Source organism: Ornithorhynchus anatinus, chromosome 1 (genome assembly GCF_004115215.2).
Source record: "Ornithorhynchus anatinus isolate Pmale09 chromosome 1, mOrnAna1.pri.v4, whole genome shotgun sequence".
Taxonomy (NCBI): Eukaryota; Metazoa; Chordata; class Mammalia; order Monotremata; family Ornithorhynchidae; genus Ornithorhynchus; species Ornithorhynchus anatinus.
Genome location: NC_041728.1, coordinates 140,755,905 through 140,768,015, shown reverse-complemented (window position 1 = coordinate 140,768,015; position 12,111 = coordinate 140,755,905). Strand labels below are relative to the sequence as shown.

Below are 12,111 nucleotides of genomic sequence, written 5' to 3'. Positions count from 1 at the left end.
TAGTAAGCGCTTAACAAATACCAACATTATTATTATTATTACTGTTATAAATGAGAGATACTGATTCATTACAAACTTTGGGTGTGCAATTTAAACCATGGATTAACAAGACAAAAGAAAACTTTTGGAATGAAAAAATGACCACAGATCAGAGAGGAAGAGAGAGGAAGGAAAAACACTGAGGACCAGTTGCATTGATGTATATTGGGATTCTTTTGTTCTTATCTCCTTGAAGGAAGGATAAGGCAAGGCCAAATAGAAAGTGGAAAACCCCAAGCATACAAAAAAGCAGGAAGAATTAAAAAGGGCTATGATTTTCATACATATTACCAGAACACCCAGAAGGTTCAAACTAGTTCAAAGATCCACAGCATAAATGGAGGAGTGAGAAGACAGAACGCAAGTTATCCCCAAATGATTACCATCTAGTTAATATACACTAAGTAGTGTCTTCCAAAAGTGAATGACAAATATGGAATAAATACCTATATTTATAGAAATATGGAATAAAAATGAGAGGAAAAGGGAGAAAAGTGAAGAAAGAGTGAGAGACAGAGAAATATCAACACACATGAAAAGGAAATACGCTCTGGAGTCACTAACTCTAAAAATACACAGAAAAGAAAGGAAAGTGGAGAAAAATCAATACCATTCACTTGAATATCTTGGAAGATACAAGGCCAGCTGCTGGCCATTTACCATTTATCAGGATATTGCTGCACTGGAGACAGTGTTCACTGATCCTGAACTCCATTTTGGATGTTATAATTGCATTTAAAATACATTCTAGAACTCGGATTAAGACATTGAAGTACAATGTATTTAAAAAAGGCCCTCCACTGAACTAGTATAGATGACAGTAGCTCTGTCATAAATCTCTCTGAAGAGATTTTGATGCAAGCTGAGTGTTAGGTTCCTGGATCTAAGTTAAAGGGCACCTACAAAAAAACATGCAGGCTCTCAAGAGAAATGTAAGCAAAGCAGATTGGCACTCTATTGATATCCTGCCTTGGGAAGACATAAATGGTTTGAGGCTATCCTCATTCAGTGTGCTATTAATACTAAGACAATCAAATGATTACAGTATTTAGTATGATTTCTCATGTACTTTCTTAAGCTTTTTTTGTTTTTACACTGAAAAACAAAATTCACTCTAGGATGAGGCAGAGCTCAGGAAATTGAGAAATTATTAGAGAGGCTACTTAGTAGCTACAACAAAAGAAAATAATTGCTATCAACTAAATAGATTTATTCCATTGTCCATTAAATACTGAAAACACTAAAAAAAAACCATGTCATGACTAGTTATCCTTCAGGAATTCAAAAGATGCAGCATATGCTTAGAAAGAAGCAGTGAGGCTCAATGGAAAGAATATGGACTTGGGAGTCAGAGGTCATGGGTTCTAATACTGAGTGTGCCACTTGCCTGCTGGGTGACCTTGGGCAAATCATTTCACTTAAGGAAGCAGCGTGCTTTAGTGGAAAGAGCACGGGCTTGGGAGGCAGAGATCATGGGTTCTAATCCTGGGACTGCCACTTGTCTGCTGGGTGACTTTGGGCAAATCATTTCACTTAAGGAAGCAGTGTGGCTTAGTGGAAAGAGCATGGGCTTGGGAGTAAGGGGTCCGGTTCTAATTCCAGCTCTGCCACTTCTCAGCTATGTGACTTTGGGCAAGTCACTTAACTTCTCTGTGCCTCAGTTACCTCATCTGTAAAATAGGAATTAAGATGGTGAGCCCCCTGTGGGACAACCTGATTAGCTTGTATTGCCCCCCCCAGTTCTTAGAACAGTGCATGGCATATAGTAAGCGCTGAACAAATACAATTATTATAATTATTATTGCTTATTATTATTAAGATGACCTAACTTTAAACTTTCAAAGGGTATTGGCACTTTGTATTTAAATGAGGTCTCCAGTTGGACACTTTGGTTCAGTGCAACAATTCTGTAACACTCTTCTTGTAGTAATTTTGCACGATAGGGCTCCTGAATTCTAATGCTGGTCTTTCTTACACAGCTAACATGTTTGACTATGACATCAACCTCTTTGCCGAACTCCCAGCCTCTAAGGCTCTCCCTCTTTGTGTGAAACTCCAGTTTTACACATAAAGGGTCTAAAAAGCATATAGTAATTGGGATGTTGGGCACATACAGTCCTATGGTTTTGCACTATCACCCAGATACTGACATAGAAATGAATTACTCCTCCAATGGGCACAATTGCTTGAACATAGTAAACACTTAAATACCATAAAAAACATACAGGATCCTCAATACAAGTAGTAATAGGGCTATAGATCTGCCCCATGTGCTCCTCTAAAACAGCTAACAGCTACCTCTGATAGAAGCTCCTTTGTTCATATCATGGCTGGCCATATCATTTTTCAAAAAAAAAAAAAAGGACATTCTGCATATCTATTCACTCTTGAAAAACCTCTCAGGTTTGTCCATCCTTCTCTGCATCATGCAGAGAACTCTTTACCAACAGCTTTAAACCATGAAATCAGCTCTCAACCCACTATCCTTGCTCCTCTCCCACTATCACCCACACACCTCACTCTAACACCAGCCTGCTCAAAGTGCCTTGATCTCATCTCTCTGGTTGTTAATCCCTTGCTCAGACATTGCCTCCTCCTCCTGCTTGAAATTCCCCTCACCCCCACTTTCACATCTGATAAACTACCAGTCTCCCATTCTTCAAAGCCCTCTTAAAATTATACTTCCTCCATGAAGCCTTCGCTGACTTCATGCATCTCCCATCCCTACTGTCTTTCCCTACTGTATGTACTTGAGTCATTATGCTCTAAGCAGGTAGGTAAGCAGTTAGCAGTTAGCAGTAACCAGTTAGGTATCCCACCCCTTTCTTCAGCATTTATGCACCTACCCTTATACTCTTATCCTCTTGTTTATTCACCTATCTGTAATTTGTTTTAATTTCTGCACCTACCCTTCTGCTGCTAGATTTAGACTCCTTAGAGAAGCAGCATGGCTTAGTGGAAAGAGCATGGGTTGAGAGTCAGAGGTCATGGGTTCTAATCCCAGCTCTGCCACTTGCCATCTGTGTCACTTTGGGCAAGTCACTTTACTTTTCTGTCCCTCATCTGTAAATCTGCGTTTAAGACTGTGAGCCCCACGTGGGACAACCTGATTACCCCAGTGCTTAGAATAGTGCTTGGCACATAGTATGTGCTTAACAAATACCATCATAATCATCCTCATCATTTAAGGTAAGGTTTATGTCTAACTGCTGTACTGTACTGCATTCTCCCAAGCAATTAACACAGTGCTGTACAATCAGCACTTCATCATCTCGCTGATTGCCCATCTCCCTGTTCCCACCCTCTCTTCTCCAATTCATTCATTCATTCAATGGTATTTATTGAGCGCTTACCGTGTGCAGAACACTCTACTAAGAGCTTGGAAAGTAAAATTCGGCAACAGATAGAGACAATCCTTACCCAACACACACTGCTATTTGGACCATATTCCTGAAGTCAGTGGGCACAAATCTCTTTGATCTTAAAAACTTCTATTAACTTCACATTTTCCTTCCCGTCAGGCAATAAAGTCACAGTTGGCTTCAAAAGCCTCCATCAAACTACTTATCTGTTCTCTTCACCCGTTACCCCCCAACCCATTTTCTTCTCTACTCCCCAGCTGACCTTCTAGCTGTACCTCGTTCTCAGCTTTATCAATCCATTCATTTACTCATGCTATTCCCTAGGCTTGACTCTCTCTCCCTCCCCAGTATTATAGACCACAGTCCATTCAAAGTCCTAAAATCCCACCTTTTTCAGTAAGTCTTCACCAATTGATTTCCAGCTCCCCAAAACATTCAACCATTCATTCATTCATTCATTCAATAGTATTTATTCAGCACTTACTATGTCCAGAGCACTGTAATAAGTGCTTGGAATGTACAATTCAGCAACCGATAGAGACAATCCCTGTCCAGTGATAAACCATGTTAGACATCTCCAGCACTTATATATTCATTCATCCAATCTTATTTATTGAGCGCTTACTGTGAGCAGAGCACTTGGAAAGGACAATTCAGCAATAAATATGTTGATTCATGCCTACCATCAGCACTTATGCATACATATTTATTCAATGTACAATCCATTGTTTATTTTGATTACTCTGTACATTATTTCTTGATTGTCCTCCCTGTTAGCACATTGTTTGCAGGAAATATGTCTAGTACTTCCCAAGTTCTTAGTACAATGTATATGGTATCCAGTGGCCCCTCTATTGCAACTATTACTTATGACATAGTTCACATTATTTAAATGACATAACTGGAGAATAGAGTAATAGATGCAGAATTTTAGAATGCTGTTGGCTTTATAGGAACTCCTTAGCATTAGATGCTATCCTTATCACTTTCTATATCTCCCAGTCCCATCTTCTCCATCTTCTCACAACTGCACCCAAGTGACTAACTAGAAAAGCATCAGGAGGTCCATTTTTCCCTCATTTTTGTTATCATCCCATTAGGGGATTTTAAAAAATCAGTTTAAATATATTTGGTAGGTTTACATTTTACTGCAAGACAGTACACTCAATACGCTCCTGACTGCAGTCTAAGAAGTCTGCCCGCACCGTTGGTGGGATTGAAGAACTGGATTCTTCTAAAAGTTTGCAGCTCAGTAAATAAAAACTAAAAAGTGCAAATACTAAACGAATGTATCATCATTTTACTGGTTTGTTCAGAACAGCACTGAGCGATTACCAGGAACAGTGTTTGCTCATTCTGTACCAGAACCCTACATGAAAGAGTGGCTCATAGGAAATTTTGAAATTATACAGATTGTAACCACCACCCTCAGAGAAGTCCCTTTATTTGGAAAATTTTAAGACAGAGTAGAAGTGTTCCAGCCTGATTAATGGAATCAAACAGAAATATAATGATCATACTTGTTTGCTCATCAAAGCTTGGGGTAGCTGCCTTCCTGCCCACTGTTTCCTGCTACATTATTCAGGGTGGAGGGGAGAGGCAGAGGCAATTTTAGCATCTCAAATATGCTTAAGCATCCCCCTCTCTGCGGTCTGTTTGGAAGGAAGGACCTGCAAAACTCCGAGACCTTTGGAAATCTGACAGGAATGCATGAAAAAAACAGAATGTGTGAATTCCATCTGCCACATAGACCTACATTAGTCTCCATTTGACTCCCTCAAATTCTGTACCCAATTTAAATAGATTTCATTTTGACCCATACCTGGATATGAAGGAAAAATAATTGACTCTACATGTGGAAACCAGATCTGATCAAATCTTTTTCAGCTATGTGAAATGTTCAGCTAAGGATGAGAGATTGGAGGTGACTTAAAGTGATAATTTAGACATATTTGAGCCCCCTCAGATTGACTTTCTACTTGGAGAAACCAGATCTGAACAAATCAACAAGTGGAAAAAAAACCAAAACATTGCTATTTATTTGCTCCCCCCAAATAGGTTACTAAATTAGTAGTTTTTAAATATTTGAAACAGCTTGTACTACAATATCGGGACAGATTGATTTCACAAGTTTTCCCTAGAGAATGGATTTATGCGGTGATGCATAGTAAAGCAACTAAGAAACAGTCTCATTTATTGTATTTTTTTATTGATGGGAAAAACCACCTTGTAAATTCCAGTAAGTGGTGTGTGTTTGTGTTTGTGTGTGTTCTCGTGGAGAGGGGGATGGTTTAATCAAGAATAACTTTACTCAGTAGATTTGGAAATTCTTTTTTTTCTCTATCAACATTTGTTTTGCATTTCAGGATCATATAAATTAATGTGCTTTCTGTAATTTCATGGGTAAGAATAAAGTAAGAATTTCAAATATTTTCTTTCTCCAGTTAAGATAGGTGTGTACCCCTGTGAGAAGCAAGTCACAGGAGAAAGGCATTAGATTGTGTAGTAGTAAATAATGTAAAAGTTGCAAGGGGAATAGTTTCATATTTTAACATTATAAATATAAGAAGCTTCATTTGGATTTATTTCATTACTGAATCATGCTTCACAAGAAAGCAATTTTTAAGCAATAAAAGTGTGTTTCACTTAAAAGACACAGCTATAACACACTATCCATTACTGAAGACAGAAAGTGATTTCCCAAATCAGATATATAAAATCCAATATGTTTTCTATACTTATAATGGGTGGGAGGGAGAACTCAAAGCTATTTTTTTAATCCATTAATCATATTTTCTACCTTTGATATTCTGAATGTGCTATTTGCCTTGCACCATACCATAAATCAGCTGTTCTTTTTTGCCCTCACAGGCAGACTGGATACTAAATCTCAGAGTCTCTGCAGTAGCTAAAAAGGATTTCCAAGCACTGTGCTGGGGAAGGCATGAATTTATACTAAAAAACGATTCTGGGGTTCCTTTTGGAAAAATGAAGTCCAGTGTTCTACATAATGCTAGTGACACAATATTTTTTTAATGAATTAGCAACAGATTCTAAAAATGGAAATAGAAAGCATTTCATCATTTTGCAGTTGTCCTAAAGCCTAATGTTATTTTCATTATGCAGAATGCAATCTCAACCAACTCAATTTTCACTTGATTCAATTACAAATGCATACTCAGAATCTCTGCCCCTTATAGCAAACAAACAAAAAATATGATCTTAAAGTCCAGAGTCATTTTATCCTTTTAAGAATGGTTATGCATTTATGTAGCACTTCTAATTCCAACTTGCTATCACCTTGTTCTTTTTTTAAGAACAAAGACTATGAATATTTCAGACTTTTAATTCCCCTCACAGTAACATGTCTGTCACCTGAGCTCCCTTTTCATTGGCAATAACAGGAAAACAAGGAACCTAAAATGAGGGAAAATATAAATCCATTTTCAACTTTCCAGGTGATACATTTGATAACTAAAAGTCTATATTACCAAAGTTATGGTCAAGTTTTCAGGGAACTCAGATAAAATCATATAAAAGTGACACACGTGACACCCCATGAAAAAAATGTTGTTCTCCACTTTACGACATCTGCCTAACTGTGCTCCCCTTTGCACTGAGCAAGATCAAGAACTATAATGATATCTATATCAATATCAATGGAGAAAAGGACAGGAGAAAAAATTCAAGCCCTGAGGATATGCTGCCAGAAATAGAGGAAGTGTACAGTTCTGTCTGTGGGAAAAAATGGTGTCATAGAATGAAATTTGTTAATTAAAAATGCAATTTGTTGATTAAAAACAACAACAAAAGAACTTGTAGACTGTCACATGAGAACACAGAGACTCTATTAGCCTTTCTCCCTCATACATTTCCTATGTTTCATAACCCTTCCCCAACTATCTAGTTTTGTGTTAGAAAGGTGTTGGGAAGGAAAATGGTTTCATATTTTCTGAATGCTTAGTGAGTGTGAAGCACTGTACTACACATATGAGAGAGTGAAATAAAGGAAATACACATGCTCATTGCTCTCCATTCACTTACAGCCTGTCTACAGCAATACCTCTCTCTCTGTTCAACCAGTGGTTAATTGGCTGGCAAAGGGCCAACTCCAAAAAAACCTTCATTTAGAGCTAAGCTAATGAAGGATACTATACAGATAATATGTTTAACAAAGGGGTATGGGTTATCAGATATCCGTAAGTTGTGCAAGTTTCAACGGCTAGTGGGGAATCGTTAAGAAAAATGCATCTGATTTTTTTGCTTTCCAAATTGTAAACTGTTCTCTCTAAAGGAGTCACCTTTGTGTTAATTTTAAAAGGGCAAAATGAACATCATGACTCAGGGCCAAGAGTTATGGTATATGAAAGTCCATCAACAAAGGGAAAAATGGGCCAGAATTACATTAGTGCACACTACCTAGCAATGAACTTAGATAAAGCAATTTATACTTAGCATAAAGCATTTGAAGGAAGCACTATCAAATATGAGCTGCATAAATGAATGTCCCAGAATGGAGATTCCAGTTTCTATTTAAGGCAACAAAAAGATATCACAGTGCAGTCAAAGAAGCCACATATTCCATCTACCACCAGTCTAATTAGATAATCCAATTGCAATGTGTTATCTTTGCTGCTAATGGAATGGAGAGACAAATGGGCCTAATTGTGCAGATGGAATTAAATCTGGAAAGAATAAAATCTGAAAAAATGGAAGTGGATCAGAAACAAGGTCAACATTTGGCTATGATGCAGTTTTCCCAGAATACAAATCTCTCCTGTACATTTGGGTGTACAGGAGAAAACAGTGCCTCCTTTAACCAAGAGCAACATAATTACTATATTTATTCTCCAGTTTCTGGAATTATTACAGTACTAAAAATACCATGTGAAATAGTGTACTGAGCACTGCATAAAATATTCCCACCTACCCATTTATGTTAAATTGAACTAGAGAATATTGATACATAGGTTTTGAAATTTTTGGAAAGTGATATTTTAATGACTGTTTTTTAATGACAGGGGAGCAAAATAAATATTTAGGACACCTTAGGTTTCTTTAAAATGATTAAATTTGAAATTGATTGCAATAACTGCAGCAATTAATAAGATTAAATAACGATAACCATAAGTCATTTTTTAAAGGATAAAATTACTAATTGTGTATTCTATGAGAGTGGCAGTACGGGCTAATGGTTAAAGCATGGGCCTAGGAATCAGAAGGATCTAGGTTCTAATCCCAGCTCCGTCACTTGTCAGCAGATCACAACAGTCATTTAACTTCTCTGTATCTCAGTTCCCTCATCTGTAAAATGGGAATTAAGACAGTAAGCCCCATGTGGGACATGGACTGTATCCAACCTAAAGTAGTTACCTTGTATCTACCCCATCCTGGCACATAATATGCACTTCACAAATACCATTAAAAAAATAAATTATATTTCTTGTTTCTGGTATCTCTTCCATTCATATAAATCACCGCCATTCAAAATATATAGTGGGGGTCCATTGGGGTCACTGTCCTCACACATCTACTATCTATCAATCATTTTTATGGGGAAAGTATACAATATGTTCATTAAGCTTGCCGATGACCTTGTATATCACTGCTGAATGACTTTCAAAAGGGTTGGGGAAGAATTGAGAAATTTCAGTCAAGAGAGGATTAGACTTAAAGACCACATAATATATCATTTTCCTAAATGTTCAGGTAGGTGATAGGACAATCTTTAAAATATGACCACATATCTACAAACAATATGAGGCAAAGAAGAAGGGAACTTCAAGAGACTTACCTGAAAAAGTTCTTAATATCATCTGCTTTGATCACCTTCAGAATGTCTTGGTAGAGCTGAGGATCAGTTGTTCTTGAAGATGAAGTGTGTGAAGGACATTTTGAATGTGCATAATAACCTATCAAAATGCCGAAAATAAATAAAATTGTTGCAGTGCAAAATATTTTAAATAGCCGACATAAGTTGCAGCGGTTGTTCTTCGGTGCAGAGCGTGTGTAACGTGTCATGTATTCTGAATCCTCTTGAAGGCGCTGGAATCTCCCTTTTGGTGACGTTGATGGTTGAATAGCATCAAGGCCGAGGTCTGCATTTTGCGAATTCCCAAGGTTTTGGTTCTCTTCACTATCTAACCGGAAATGGTCAAAACCAGGTTCCTCTAACTCCTTCTCCATGTCCCATTCGAGGTCAAGAGCAGTGGCTTGGAGGTCATCATTGTCTAAGTACTGTGAGTTTCCTGGAGCTCTCTGATCTGCATTCACCTTTTGATATGCCATCCTGTTACCTATGGGTAAAACCATATGAAAACAGATCAACAGTTTCTTCTGCAAGAGATCTAAACACAAAGGTCACTACAATTTTCTTACCACTTCAGTACTTACGGTCATCTTCATGAAGTCACTCTGGCTGTTTATAAATTACCACTCTGTCGGGGGTAAAGGGGGACAAATTTCTATCAGAAAAGTGGGCCATGATGAAAAAGAGTATTTAAAACTAGACTCAGAAAGAAACAAAATGAGAATGAGGAGATACCAGAATATGAGATTTAGAAAATAATAAAAATAATGATGACTGTGGGAATTTGCTAGTTGCTTCTTATGTACCAAGCCTTGTATTAAATGATGGGATAGATACAAGGAAAATGAAAATAACTTTCACAATATTTATTACATGCAATAAAAAGTGATGATTTATGATGGGGATGAGGAAATTACAAAATTTCACAATACTATACTGTCCAAAATATTGTTTTAATGAGGAAAATAAAAACAATGGAAAAATACAGTTGGAAATTAGGAAGTAAGGATAAAGGACATTGCAGTGATATGCAGTAGTTACCTGTAGGAACACAAAGCCAAGGAGAAAATAAACAGAATTAGAGATTACAAAAGGCAGAGTAAGAAACTCAAAATATTACACTTTTCAGAGATTAAGGAAAATTTAACTAATGCATTTCACAGAATCATGTGTGATTTCCTGATTTCAGTCTGAAAAAATCAACAGTAGTCCTTCACTAAGAAACAGCATGGCCTAGTTGAAAGAGCCAGGTGTTGTAAATCAGAAAACCTGGGGTCTCATCTTGACACCACCAATCATCCATCTTGCGAACATGGGTAAGAGATTTAAAGTCTTTATGTCTCCGTTTCCTCACCTGTAAAATGTGGATTCAATATTTGTTCTCCCTCATACTTAGACTGTATGTGTGTCTCATGTGGGACAGGAATTGTTTCTGACCTGATTATCTCGTATCTACCAGGGGCTTAGTAGAGAGAGTTTGGAATATAGTTAGCACTTAACTAATAATGATAACTACCAGGCACTTTACTAAGCACTGGGGTAGATATGAGATAGGTGAATTAGATACAGTCCCTGTCCCACATGGAGCTCACAACCTTAATTTACATAAACTAAACTATCACAATATTAACTATGATAATAATAATAATGATAATAATAATTGGAAACATAAGATTTTCATTGGAGGTGTACTACAATAGTTCAAAAGATTGAGAAGAGAGTATATGGGAGAAATAGTCTGGGATCTGGGAGCATCCTTTCTCATCTCCCAAATTCCTGTCTCTCCCCACTTCAGTCTAGGCCTTACTCTGCTGCCCAAATTATCTTTCTACATAAACGTTCTGGCCATGTCACCCCGTCCTAAAAAATCTCCAGTGGTTGCCTATCAACCTCCACATCAAGCAAAAACTCCTAATGGCTTCAAAGATCTCCCTCACCTTGCCCCCTACTACCTCACCTCCCTTCTCTCCTTCTACGTCCCAGCCCACACACTCAGCTCCTCTAGTGCCGCTAACCTTCTCACTATGCCTTGGTTTCGGCTTTCACACCTTCAACTCCTGGCCCACGTCCTACCTCTGGCCTGAAATGCCCTCCCTCTTCAAATCTGACAATCAAATTTTTCCCCCTTCAAAGCCCTACTGAAGGATCATCTCCTGTGAGCCCATCTTTGGGCAGGGATTGTCTCTATTTGTTGCTGAATTGTACATTCCAAGTGCTTATTATAGTGCTCTGTACATAGTAAGTGCTCAATAAATACTACTGAAGTGAAGTGAGGCCTGCCCAAGCTAAGCCCCTTTGTTCATCAGGTCCCCCTGCCCCCTACATCATCCCGACTTGCTCCCTTTGTTCTACCGCCCTCCCCTCCCCATAGCACTTGTGTATATATGTACATATCTATAATTCTATTTATATTAATGTCTGATTATTTCTCATGTGTGTATACATATATGTATAATATAATTCTATTTATTTATATTGATGCTATTGATGCCTGTTTACTTGTTTTTGATGTCTGCCTCCTCGTTTCTCATCTGTGAGCCCGTTGCAGGCAGGGATTGTCTCTTTATTGCTGAACTGTACTTTCCAAGCGCTTAGTACAGTGCTCTGCACACAGTAAGCTCTCAGTAAATACAATTGAATGAATGGTGATGCCTGGTTTTTGAGTTCCATCTGTATTAGTATCAATAAGATTTCCTTGGTATCTATGTTCTCTCCACAAAGGATGTGGGTAGCAATGTGTCTGGTAATGCATGATAGATGAGCCTTGGTCTTGGAAAATCAGGATCAAGTCTTGTCCATTATTCTCAGGATTGAGAACCTGAATGAAGGAATTTACTCTGGTGATAGTGATTTGTATATAATCCCTCACACTCTCTCCTCCCTGTTAGTGATGTTTCTTTT

General features: G+C 37.8%; 1 protein-coding gene across 3 annotated transcripts in view; it reads right to left on the bottom strand.

Moving 5' to 3' along the window:
- Positions 1 to 12,111, bottom strand: part of NAALADL2 (N-acetylated alpha-linked acidic dipeptidase like 2) — a 966,685-nt gene that overhangs the window by 641,449 nt on the left and 313,125 nt on the right. For all 3 annotated transcript variants that reach the window (XM_029067290.2, XM_039913128.1, XM_039913127.1), the window contains one exon: positions 9,196 to 9,697. In XM_029067290.2, the coding sequence (XP_028923123.1) occupies positions 9,196 to 9,689 (494 nt within the window). In that variant the 5' untranslated portion in view covers positions 9,690 to 9,697. The remainder of the gene's footprint in view (positions 1 to 9,195; positions 9,698 to 12,111) is intronic.